Below are 13,446 nucleotides of genomic sequence, written 5' to 3' on the forward strand. Positions count from 1 at the left end.
GTAATCTTTTTATGCCCGCCCACCCCCCGAAGAATCAGTAGCTGTAAAAACCCAACTAGAGCAAACATCCCACACATCCGCAGTTAAGGGCCCTTTAGATTTGGATGACAAAGCATGACTGCGGTCTTGAAGTCTCTTGATCTCTCCCGGAAATCTGAACGTGAAGTTCCTCTTTCAGAGCTATTTTGGTGTAGTGGTTAAGTGCATGGACTCTTATCTGGGAGAACCGGGTTTGATTCCCTACTCCTCCACTTGCAGCTCCTGGAATGGCCTTGGGTCAGCCATAGCTCTGGCAGAGGTTGTCCTTGAAAGGGCAGCTGCTGTGAGAGCCCTCTCAGCCCCACCCACCTCACAGGGTGTCTGTGTGGGGGGAGAAGATACGGGAGATTGTAAGCTGCTCTGAGTCTCTGGGGTATAAATCTGCAGTCGTCTTCTTTCGATGGCAGGTAGAAGATGAGCTGGAAACAGAAGGCCTGAAGGGTGAATTTGATCGGAAGCAGGCCTCCAAGTCTCTGGCTTCCACCCTCAACAAGTTAATTGACAAGCTGGATCCTGGCCAAGTCCCTAAGAAAGGCGATAAGGAGCAGGAACAGCCGGAGGAGGAGGAGGAAGAAGCGCCGGCTGCTGGAGAAGGAAACGCTGCTCAAGACAGTACGGTCCCCTCGGCAGCAGGTACACTAGATTGCTGACTGCTCTTAGGTTTAAATGTCCAAGTGAGCTTTGTGGTCCTTTAAGGTTCCGCTTGACTTCTGTCTTGTTTTGATAAGAGTTGGAATCGTTGAGAATTCCTGAGCCAGCCAGCAGGGGGTGGTGGTGTGCTGTGAACTAACGTATTGACTGACTTCCTCCAAGATCGCTGCAGGATGTTCAGGGATTATTCTAAATAGTTGCAAAGGTTTATGGGGACAGTTTGTGAAGGGCAAGGCTCTGAACTCTCCCTAGGCTGAAACTCTCAACAGCTGTACTGTTCCCATTAATTCTTTTTCTCTTAAAGTACATTCTTAAAGTACACGAGCAGGCCAGAAAATCGCTGGAAATGTAGATCTTGGTAACATTGGATTTGGGTCTAAAATGTGCATAGCCAGACTCCCCCTGCATCTGACCTTGTAGAGGTATCTCTGCAATTTACTGGGCTGTTCCCACTTTCTAAAGATTCTAGTCTTATTTCTACTGGTTTTTCCCTGCCGCAAGTCAAAGACACAAACGGGGAGGGGGGTATTGAAGGCAATGTATCGGATTAACTGAACAGGCAAGAGCGTGGAGTTCCAGTAAAGTCTGGCAACTCAGTGGGAAGAGATGTCATTGGTTGGTATCCATGGGTAATAATACCATCTCCTAGGCCAGGGGTGGCCAAACTGTGGCTCTTTCTCGCACATTGTGTGGCTCTTGAAGCCTCTATTGCCCAGTTGGCTAGTTTGGAGAAGGCTCTTTCAATCACTCCAAGCCAGCTGACAGCTTGGAGAATGCATTTAAAGTTAAAGTTACTTTCTTTCCACTTCTCCTTGCCCCCATCTATTTGCCTGCCTGTTCATATCTTGTGGCTCCCAGACATCTGATGTTCATGTCTTTCAGCTCTCAAACATCTGATGTTTATTTTACGTGGCTCTTACGTTAAGCAAGTTTGGCCACCCCTGTCCTAGGCTGATGCTGCTCAGCTGTTGTACCAGTCCTCAGAGAAGGGGCAGAAGATTATTCTTCATAATGGAAGCATTTTTGGTCTTCTTCATCACTCAGGGTTTTTTAATTTATTTATCATATCTGATTTATAGCCCACCCTTTGCTGAGTGGACTCTGAGTGGATAACAACAATCAATAATACCAAGTTAAAATCAGATTCATGTAATAAGACAATATAACAGTCTAAAAACAAGCTCTAATTCTGCAGTTGGTGGTATCAGTTGCCCTCACTCCTCCCATACATCCCCCAGCTGGTATGAGATATATGACTCGACAGAGTTACCTCATCAGGGAGCAGGGACACCACAGAATAACAAAATGTCCACCACCTGAGTCGAAAGCCTGGTGGAACAGCTCTGTCTTAGAAGCCCTGCGGAACTGCAACAGTCCCTGCCGGGCCCTAATCTCCAATGGGAGCTTGTTCCACCAGGTCAGCCCGGGAACCCTGAGATCCTTTTACTTTACTTTACTTTTACTTTATTTATGATTTATATCCCGCCCTTCCCACCAAGTGGCTCAGGGCGGCTTACATCCTTACATTTGCTTCTGAGCTACATAAATATACTAAAAATAAGTGCCTATATTGCTTGTTCGCCAGACTACTGAGTTCTGGCTCATTGTGGGAAAGCATCCAAACGGGGTACTGGTGCATTGGCCATCCTATACGACTCTCCCTTTTCCTTTTGAAATGCCATCTAGGCTTATTGGACACTTTCAAACCCGTCTTTGTACACACGATGGCTAGGAACCTACTCTGAATGCTTAGGTTTTTGACTCTCGTGCAGAGTTCTCTGTATGCACGATGCTTGCAAGGAGTCCTGTAAGCTCACAAACTAGAATTGGCTTGTTCCCAATCAGGTGGCAATTTTATTTATTTTTTTAAAAGCATATCTGGGAGAACTCGTGACCTAGCTGCCTCACTAGCCATCTAGTGTGGACTTCTAGGTGCTTCACAGCTGCCTGTAGTCCTAAGCAGTTGGGGGTGGGGGAGAGAGAGAACAGAAAGTTTTCCCAGTGGCTTTCTCTTTGCATCTGGACTGAATTGTCTTTTGGTGGCTGCCTTTTTCCTCTTGCTGCCCGGGAATACCTCTTTGCAAAAAGATCTGAATTCTCTGAAAACCTTGATGGTAATCCGGCCAGGTAAGTGGAATAACTCCCTCCCATAAATCTGAGTGCAAAATTTCCTTATTTTGAGCAGGCGGTACATTATTTTATTGTAAATATTTATACCCTGCAATGTGGGCCCCAAGCGACTTACAACAACATCCTGTCGTCTTCCTCTCCTCTGTGGTTTTTAATTCTTTAATCCTCCCAACCCTATGAGGTGTAGGCTAGGCTGACAGAGTGACTGGCCCAAGATCACCTAGCTGGCTTCCGCGGCAGAGCAGGGATTCGAACCTGGGTCCTCCCAGATCGTGGATGAGCACTCTTAAAGGCTTTCCCCCCATGGCTTCTGTTTCAGATGATGACTCAGACGGGCGTGTGAAAGTCAGGGTCACGAAAGTAAGGCCAGGGAGTGCCCCACAGAAGGAGCTGCGAGTTCGAGAGATGAGCAGGGACAACCCACAGCTGCGCCATGTGGAGAGTGTTGTTAAGGACCTGTTGGAAAAGGAAGGCCTGAAGGCAGAAGGTAAACGCAGCCATGGATAGTGGGAGGTGTCAGAACCTTTCTGGTTTGTCTGGGAGGGGGACTCTCATAGAATAATAGAATCCAACCCCCCTGCACAATGCAGGAAATTCACAAATACCTTCCTCTAAATTCACAGGATCTGCATTGCTTTTTGCAGGATCAAGAATGCATCTCTCATGTTAAAGTGCATTCTTAGGAGGAAATAGGCAAGGACGTGTGGTCTTGGAAATGCACACTGCAAGGAGCCAAGGGCTATCCTGAGCCAATAATCTGAAGACTTAATTTGATTTTTAAAAAGCTGTTCCCTGGAAGTTTTTTTAGGTCACAGTTATCCTCTTTTGCTATTCAAGGAAGTGACTGGGCAGGGACCATGGCTAGCTGTGCAGAGAATAGACATTGAACAGATTCAACCCCTGATAATCTTCAGTGTGTAGAAGGAAGGGACTGTGGCCCAGGGGAAGAGCTTCTGCTTTGCACCCAGAAAGTCCTAGGTTCAACTCCCAGCATCCCCAGTTATAAAAGGACCGGTCAGTAACCCACTGGTGAAAACCCTCAGCCTAGAGAGCTGCTGCTAGTCTAAGTGGACAATACTGATGTTGATGGACTGGTGGTCTGATTCACTATAAGGCAAGCTTTGTGCAATACGAAACTTGAGTTGTAGGGTTGGGGAGTGATCTTTGCTCAGGAGCCGAAAGAGCAGCTGCAAATTTTGATGTCGTGATCCTGCGAAATCAACAAGCAAAGGTGACCTGGAGTAATTATATGGCTGTAGAATGAAAGAAAAGCCCCAGGGGACAAAAGACTTGAGCACTTAACAACACTCTAAGGTATTTGGCATCTGTAATTAAGAACAATATATAAAGTAACAAAACCCACTATAACAAGGAAAATTCTGCAAACCACAAAGTAATACAACATGCAGTGTAACGCAGTGCAGTAACTCAGTACAAAATCAGGTTGCTCTTTAACAAATAGATATCAAACCAGTCGAAAAGTGTGGCTCAGCCAATGGTATTTCTTCTCCAGTCACTTCAGACTTGACCACCTTAAGGAAGCCAAGCTGTACCGGTGATCGATAATGTCCGGTTTCAGGTAGCAACCTGCTTTTGTACTGAGTTATCGCACTGCGTCACATTGCATGTTATATCAGTTTGTAGAATTTTCCTTGTCTTAGTGGGTTTTGTTACTTTACATATTGCTCTTAATTACAGATGCCAAATACCTTAGAGTGTTGTTAAGTGCTCAAGTCTTTTGTCACCCTGGGGCTTTTCTTTCATTCTGTAGTGATCCTGCAAAAGACAGTTTCTCATATGCAGTTCCAGGGTCCCCCCCACCCCCTGCTCACTTCCGAAGTCCTTGCAGAACTTGTTCAGAGAGAGGTATTTGGGACAAACTCTGCTTATCTTAATGGGTGTAGCAAGCAGTTCTTCAATCTGCCGGGAGCAGTCTACAGGGATTTTTGAGCCACTTCTTATTTCCTGCTTCGAGTCGTGCTGCTCGTCATGAGGGCTAATGACAAAACAGGACAATTAAGATGCTTGCTGGCATTAAAAGGAATTCAGATCATGGAAATCTTCCTTGTTGAAATAGCAAAAAAAAGATCTAATGGAAAGATATTACAGTACGATGAAAAGTACATCCAATGTCTTTGGATTTTAGCTAGTATTTGTTGAACATATGAAGCTGCCTTATACTGAATCAAACCCTCGGTCCATCGAAGTCAGTAGTTACTCAGACTGGCAGCGGCTCTCCAAGGTCTCAAGCTGAGGTTTTTCATGCCTATTTGCCTGGACCCTTTTTAGTTAGAGATGCCGGGGATTGAACCTGGGACCTTCTGCTTCCCAAGCAGATGCTCCACTACTGAGCCACCATCCCTCCCCAACATATTATGTTAAAACATAATAGGTGAAGGAAAATAGAAGGGGAAATTCAAGGAATGTGATCTCCTAGGTCTGCTGAAAGCCAAGCCACACAGGAATGAAACATCGTTGTGAAGCTGCTTTACACTGAATCAGGCCCTTGATCCATCAACATCAGTATTGTCTACTCAAACGGGCAGTGGCTCTCCAGGGTCTCAGGCAGAGGTCTTTCATGTCATCTGTGAGCAGGACTTTTTGGTTGGAGAATCTGGGAAATGGAAGCTCTACCAACCGAGTCCCTCCCCTATGATGCCCCTATGACTTTCTTGATGCCTACCTGCTTCCCCAAAGCAAAGAGTTAATGCTGGCTTTTCTCCATCTTAAGTCAATGCTTCAAAAGAGCCCAAGAGGCAGGGGTAGAATTCTGGCAGGAGCTCCTTTGCATATTAGGCCACGCACCCCTGATGTAGTCAATCCTCCAAGAGCTTACAAAAAAGAGCCCTGTAAGCTCTTGGAGGATTGGCTACATCGGGGGGGGGGGGTGGCCTAATATGCAAAGGAGCTCCTACCAGAATTCCACCCCTGCCTAGAGACACTGCCATTAGTCCCCAAACTGTGCAGGTATTTGTTGGGTGAGGCCTGGCACCCATTCATTTTGATGTGATTTCTTTTCTAAGAGGTGAGTTACCACAGTCCTCAGATCTAGTGATTCTCCCTTAAGGAACAGTAGAGTCGTGCCGTTGGTTAGGGCCAGCTGAAACTTGATAAATGTTGTGGGATTTTGGAATCCAGTACTCCTTGCTTAGACACCCAGCCTCCCTTGAGTTCTTTTATTGGTTGGGGAGAGACTGACAAGGGGCTTGATTTTAGTTAAGAGAGAGAGCATTGTACTAAAGCATCACTAATTTATTCCATTATAAGCCCTTTAAGACAGAAAGCACTGTTTTAAAACAGCATAATAAATCTTTAATACAGAAATCATCACATCTTAATATTCAGCTCATCTTCTCATATTCAACATATCCTAATTGCATAAAGATCTAATACTTGATTTAGTGCACATGTAGGAACCTAAGGGGTTCAGAAATACATAACGTTCTGTTTAAAACAATTTTTATTATCCTGTAATGTTTTGCAATAATACTCATCATCTATTATTAAAAGTTCATACAAAAACATTACATTTTTCTCCTCCCTCCCCCCCCCCTTTTCGTGACCTCCAACGGTGTATTTTAAGTAAATTGCTAAAACTAAAAGGTAATTTTTTCAAATAAAGAATCTTCATAAAAAAATCTTACAGCAAGAAGATAAAAAAGGAAAGAAAAAACTATATGTAATAATTATAATCCATCTTCATTATAATCCTTTAGTCCTTATCAAAAGAAAATTAAAAAGAAAGTATATTCCCGCTTTTTGACATAGTCCATATATACTTCCTCCAAAGTTCAACTATTGTCAAAAATCGCCAAGTCTCCTTTAACCTTCCATTGTTTTTCAACATATATTTGAAATTTTCCCCATTCGTTTTTAAACTTCTCTAAATCATTTTCTTTTAAGATTCTTGTAAGCTTGTCCATTTCACTCCAATGCTTAACTTTTAAAGTCCAGTCCCACTTTTCTGGTATTTTATCCTGCTTCCACATCTGCACATATAATGTCCTTGCAGCTGAAAGCATGTACCAAATTATCGTTCTATCTTGTTTCGGAAATTATTCCATTTGTAATCCCAACAAAAAAGATGTTTGGTACCTTCTTAATATTATAACCCAAAATTTTTGAGATCTCTTGCTGAATCATTTGCCAAAATTGAAATACATAACGTTCTGGACTGGTCACCAAGATCTCAAAAGGAGCTGCTGTTGTCTAGCGCAGAGGAAACAAGTCTTTGACCATCTATACATTCTAGACACTTAGGTTGTTTAAATCGGGTGATGTAAGGCTAATCTTATCAATATAATCTTATCAAAAGCAAAAATTTCTACTACAACCATACTTTGAACTCGTACCCTAGATAAGAAAGGAAATTATGGGACAAGAGAAGAGTCACAGATAATCAATTATCAGCCTGAGAATCTGGGAGACTTCAGTAGATTGAGGCCAGAATATAGTCGAAACAAAGAAGATACAGTGCACATCTGTGACCTCTGAGTTAGCCTTATCTGCTGTGCCCAAGAAATATGCGGAAGATGTGATAACCATATCAAAAATGTAAACTGTTCTCTGCATATAGGAAGGCCAAGGACACACGATTGTAATCCCTACATAACAAGGCCTTTCCCTTATCTATATGACAAAGCTGTGTTTAGTCTGTCACTATTAATTCAGGTCAGTGGTGCTTCCGACATGAAACTTAGGCTCATTTGAGTATTCAGATTAATAAATTCTGCCACAATAAAGGTGAACAAAAAAGTTGTACCAGCAGAGCACTGTCTTATAAGAGGACGATGATATTGGATTTATACTCTGCCAATACTCTGAATCTCAGAGTCACAGAACGGCTTACAATCTCCTTTACCTTCCCCCCCACCCACTCACACACAACAGACAAACTGTGAGGTAGGTGGAGTTGAAAGAGCTCTCCCAGAAGCTGCCCTTTCAAGGACAGCTCTGCGAGAGCTATGGCTAACCCAAGGCCATTCCAGCAGCTGCAAGTGGAGGAGTGGGGAATCAAACCCGGTTCTCCCAGATAAGAGTCCACTACACCAAACTGGCTCTCTTAGGCAATAAGTTAAATAAAACTAAATGCAAAGAGAGTGCTGAAATGCAGTTTAGCATTTTGGAGAGGTGGAAGGGAGAATGCCCCATCTGCAGTTAACATTAGATCTTAAGATGATGGATGGGAGGTGGTGTTACGTAGACTTGTTGTTGTTAAGGACAATGCAGATCGGAGACATAGGCTGGTGGCTACTGCACATACCATGAAGTTTGGGCCTGGGTGAATTATTCCTGCAAGTTCTCATGCTGCTCCATCTCTTACTGTTCCTTCTCTTAAGTCCTGATTCTGTGTCTTTTGGCATCATTTCTCAGAGTTGGGGGAGGGCTTTCTATTAAGCCAGAAGAGCCTCCCTCGCCAAGTGTCTCCACTTGTCGTTTCTCTGAAAGCAATTCCTGTGCTGTTCAGGGAGCAGCTAACCACACTGGCTGGCTTTGTACCTGGGCAGGTAAAATTGAAATCAAGATTGTGACGACAGGTGGCCTCGGCGACGATGATGACACCCACTGGCTGTCAGAAGAGGACACAAAGAACCTCAAGGACATTTTCCTCAACATTTTGGTGAGAACTTTCAGATGCGGCAAAGGTGTAAGAGGTAGTCCTTGTATCCTCCCCAGAGCAGGTTTCTAAAAGTTTCTAGGCTTTTACAACTGCCCTCTGACCTGGAAGTTCCTCCTCCAGTCCAAGGCTGCCACTATGGCTAGCGGTGAGGGTAACACTCCTCAGCCTGTTGTTCTTTATTTCTGAGTTTTCATCTTAAAGGTGGTGGCCTTGTCATGAGGTGAGATTAGGTGTCTGCCTCAGGTGGATTTTTTTTTTTGGTCATTCAAAGGTTATGACTGTGGATCAACCCCACTGTGGCCAAACCCCGGCCGTTGTTGACTAAACTTTAAGACATGGGCAGCCAAAGCAGATCAAATCCATCTTCTGTTTGAAGATCCAAAGTCCTCTTTCTTCTTCCTCTCCCCCAACCTCAAGCATGAGTGTGAATTTTAATTGGGCACTCGAAGCAGAAGCTCCCACTGTCTGCCTCATAAGAAGTATGGTAATTGCCTCATGAGTGAGGTAATCTCTTGCCTTACATCTGGCTCAGGTAGTAAAGCCAGCTTTGACTACACCTTGTGACTGGCAGGCCTTCAGCGCTTTCCTTCCTTGGCTAAAGGACAAGATTCTCAGCCAGTCTCAAGTAGCCTTTAAAAAGGTTGGGGTTTTTTTTGGGGGGGGGGGTTGTTGTTCCTCAGAAGGAAGAATCGAAATAAAAGCTGGTTATCTGGTTTGTAAAGAACTTAATGTTTAGAAGTAGAAGTTGTGTGCTTGAGCTCAGGCTGGTTAAACATGATTTGGCATCTAAGGTCTGGGAGGGGGGATTGGGGCGGGGGGGGGTTGGAAATGGTTTGAACAAAAGGAATTTTGGTAACTTTAGAGGAAAGGGCTCTTGGTGGTGGCTTCTGGAATCCAGTCTCAGGCAATATAAGGTGTATTCCATGAGATGGATCTAACCTGCTTTTTTTGCTCACACAAGGCATTCCTCGGTGCACTCCCCCCTACAATATACAGATCTCCCCCAAATGCTGTTTCGGGGGGAGGGAGAGCTCAAGTTGTGGGGGGGGGTTCCTGCAGCAGCAAGGAGATATTAGTGGAAAACTTTGTCTGGATCCAGCCCTGTTTATAACTTCTTTTTGCTATATTATAGGAACTTTTTGCTTGTCACCTTTTGAGTGCCATGTAAACTTGACTGCTTTTGCAACCATTTTTTAAAATACCATTTTAATATTTATTGACGTGCATTGTTTATAGTCCACCTTTCCCACAGAGATTCAAGGCAGATTACACTTAGTGAGTCTATTTAGTCACAAGAAATGGGAAATTCAGTAGCCAGTGGATTAGGACTTTAGGAGTCTGGAACCACCAGAAAGACCTGAAGCACAGCATTCATAGGACGCATTAAGCAGTACCAGTAATTACATAAATTACATTAAATGCAGCACAATACGCTAACCACAGACCCCAATCTTTTATCCAAGCAAGTTTGTAAAACCCTTTTATGCAGTGCAGCCCCATTACTCATGCGGAAAAGCCCTCTTGAATGGTTCCGTTTTGCACAATGTGTTCCTATAACTTTCAGAATGCCCTGTCTGTATTCTGCTCGATTGTGTGCTCGTCAGATGATGAGGGGCAGGGGCTGGCTGTTATCTGAGGCCCAAAGAGATGGGCAAGTTTTTGATACATTTTAAACCTTCAGCCGAGTCAGAAGATGGGCACCTCCACCCCAAGCTCCTAAAAACATCTTCAAGCTTGTGTGCCACTCTCCAGAGTTAACAGGGCCTTTTGTTCTCTCCCTCCTTTCAGATCCAGGGCACACAAAGGGAGGCACACAAAGAGCAGCAGCGTCAGCGCCAACTGGAAGACAACTATCGCTTCGTCTGGGGGCACAGCCAGGAGGAGCTGCAGGCAACTGGCAGCGCCGATTCAGACGATGTGGATTTCTGAGAGACCTTTGACCTTCAGAACTCGGGCAACTGTGGCTACTCTGTTGCAGGACATAGCTGGCACCTTTCCTTTCCCTGGAGGATTGGTGTGTTTGCATAGAGGCAGAGTCTCACTTGAATCCATACAAAGGAGGGGAGGAGGTGTGAGGGGGAGGGGAATGTCCCTTGTTCCCAGGAGCGGACCATCTTCCTAGACGGGCTCCTGTCCCTCTCAGCTGCTCTTCCTGTCTTGTCCTAACGTCTTTTCCATCGGCTCATAACAGCAGCCTTTCCCTCCGGACAGAAACTTTTAAGTACCTTCCCTTGCTGAACAAAGCCCCAGCCTCCTGTAGGCTGACTGTCTTAGGCGTTAGGAATGCACAAACCAAGCTTGGCTGCCTGACTGAGAGTTTTGAGTGGCTCTCTCTTCCCCCGTTCCAAAAAAAAAGCATCTTGGCCCAAAACTGCATGGCAAGGAGCCCCCTGTGGAAAGGCCCTGCAGGTCAACCTTCAAGTCCAGGGAAAAAAGGTGGCACAGCCCTCCCTTTCCCCAGGCCCCTCATGTGCTTGGAGGAAACTTCACCACCACCACCACCCTTCCAGGCTTGCGTGATGACAACATCACTTGCGTGCCTTGAATTGTCACAGCTGCAGGCAGTGGTGAGGGTGGGGGAAAGAAGGAGCTGGTACTTCCCCTCCCTCCCTCCCTCCCTCTGTGCTTTTCCAGCATCTCCTCCTTTGAGCAAAGCATAATTCTGGTCCTTCCTGTAGTTCACTTCTAAGCTGCCTTTGCACCATGGTGCAGCTTTGGACTTATATGAACCCAGCAGGAAAAAGATACAGTTCAAAGTGGGCAGAGGCAGAGAGAAGGCAACTTGACCCCTCTTGTGGGTGGTGTTCTCCAGTTGTGTTTTCAGTCATACTAGGGCCCTAGACATAGGAGCGTATGGACTGCATTAAGACAGCTTTGCTTGTAGATCGTGTGGCAAAGCCACGTGTAGAAAGCTAGCTGGGTTTGTTTTACTTCTGTGAAGTCTCAGAGCTGCAAGTGGGGCTGAGGTCTCTTGCAGAGAGATGACGACAATCTACTTCAAATGCTGAATAATCAGGGCTACTTCATGGGTTACCGGAGGTGGAGAATTCTGCCCAAGGAAGAGGTGGGGCAGGAACAACACGACCCTCCCACCTCCTTGACACACATGGGATGATAACACTGTTCGTTCATTATTTTTTTTCTATCAATAAATCCAGCCCAGCCCAGTCTGGATTTCCTGAGTCTGCTGTTTGTTTTGTTGGTGTTACATGTAACCTGTGAGTATCGGATTATCTCCGTAGCAGATTAGGTAGCGTGACACATGTTTTCTTTAATAGACCAATGTGTCACTATGTGGAAGTATGCCGTAGGGCCAGACAGTTGCTTGAAGGTTCCATTAGCTTTCTGGTTTCGAAGCAGGTTTGATTCATTGACTGAATAAAATTTTATACGTTTGCAGAACTTTTATGAAGGTGCCCTATTGTAGGACCTTGCCGGGGTGGGGTGGGGTGGCTCATTTCTTGTATAAATCCAAATGAAGCGCCAGAATGTCCCAGTTTAAAAATTGTACCTGGGAATGGATAGAGGAGCACAGATGGGAAGATCCAGGAAGGAAAAAGAATCCTTGTGGGGAGGCCGTATTAGGAGGGATCTACTTTATTTTCCCTGAAGGAAAACGGGAAATGCTAGGAATCTGGAGAAACGAGAGAGGGAAAAACCTGTGACTTGTTTTCAAAATAAATAAAAATTATGCTGTTAAAAATTGAAACTTCTTCGATTTGACTATGATATGACCCCTTGAACATAAACCACCGTGAGCACTAATAACTATGTATGCTGAGACACACACACACCCCAGAGGTGAGATAGGGACCTAGTTCGGTTGTAGTGGTTAAGAGCTTATCTTTGAAAACCGGCTTTGATTCTCCACTCCTCCACAAGCAGCTGCTGGTGTGACTGTGGGTGAGTCACAAGTTTTCCTCAGAGCAGGGTGTCTGTTGTGGGGAGAGGAAGGGAAGGAAATTGTAAGCTGCTCTGAGCAATGAGTAAAGGGTGGGGTATAACTCTAATCTCTTCCTCCCTTTTCTTCCTCTGCCTTCTGAGCAAGCCTTCTGAAGTAGTTTTAAACCTCCATCTAGCTTGTTGATAAGGGCCTTGGTGATGCCTTTCCATGAAGTTTGACATGATATGTAAATAGGACATACAGAAACTTGTATTGACATCAAGATGAAACATTAAAGAACAGAATCTATAACTTTCAGAGATGCTATAGATTAGAACAAAGCAGTAGACAAGTGCACCTTTAAGACCAACTAAGTTTTATTTAGAATTTAAACTTTCGTATGCTCTTAAGCAGACTTCATCAGACAAAATGGGAATGGCAAGCAGCAATTCTTAATATAAGTGGGCAGTGTGGAATCATGGGAATGTTTTTAGCATTAAAAGAATCACAAATAGGGATCTGGGTTTGTTAGTGTAGGACAAAACGGTTGAAAAAACACTGGAGTGTGATAAAAAGGAGACTGCTGTGGTAGGTGGGGGTGCCATAAATCTAGATAACATTCTGGCTTTGTGGTCTGTTTGTCTCACTACATATACTAAACCACCTTCCACTATACTTTAATGTACTCTGTTTTTCTAAGGGCTAACTTACACTGCTCTAAAAGAAATAATATAAGAAATATAATTATAATAATAAACTTATATGTTTAAGTTTCTGTAGGAGGAAATGCTTTGGTTGATTTCCCCTTGCCCATTGCAGCTAGCCCATGTGATGTTATCAGGATCAATCTTTCACAGGTTTCAAAGGGCAGCAGTGTGTGTTTCAGGGAGTGTCAGCAGAAATCAGCCTTCAGAAAATGTTAAATGCCCTTAAATGTTTAGGGTCAGCAGCTTTGTAGGGTAAATCTGGTCTGTCTTTTACCTTTATCAGAAATCAGTGTGTGAACGTTCACTGTAGAGCAAGTTGCTGTTAGAGGCATGGGAGCAGTGTCGCGTAATGGTTAGAGAGTCAAGTTAGGAACGCCTGGTTCAGATGCATGGAAGCTTTCTGGGTGACCTTGGGC

The 13,446-nt window shown here is 44.5% G+C and overlaps 1 protein-coding gene across 1 annotated transcript in view; it reads left to right on the forward strand.

Moving 5' to 3' along the window:
• OS9 (OS9 endoplasmic reticulum lectin) overlaps positions 1 to 12,149 on the forward strand; it is a 47,505-nt gene extending 35,356 nt beyond the window's left edge. The window contains exons 12-15 of the mRNA XM_060252618.1: positions 447 to 672; positions 3,140 to 3,307; positions 8,328 to 8,440; positions 10,229 to 12,149. Of these exons, the coding sequence (XP_060108601.1) occupies positions 447 to 672; positions 3,140 to 3,307; positions 8,328 to 8,440; positions 10,229 to 10,369 (648 nt within the window). The 3' untranslated portion in view covers positions 10,370 to 12,149. The remainder of the gene's footprint in view (positions 1 to 446; positions 673 to 3,139; positions 3,308 to 8,327; positions 8,441 to 10,228) is intronic.
• The last annotated feature ends 1,297 nt before the right edge of the window (positions 12,150 to 13,446 follow it).

The sequence above is a fragment of the Heteronotia binoei genome, chromosome 13, assembly GCF_032191835.1.
Source record: "Heteronotia binoei isolate CCM8104 ecotype False Entrance Well chromosome 13, APGP_CSIRO_Hbin_v1, whole genome shotgun sequence".
Classification (NCBI taxonomy): Eukaryota; Metazoa; Chordata; class Lepidosauria; order Squamata; family Gekkonidae; genus Heteronotia; species Heteronotia binoei.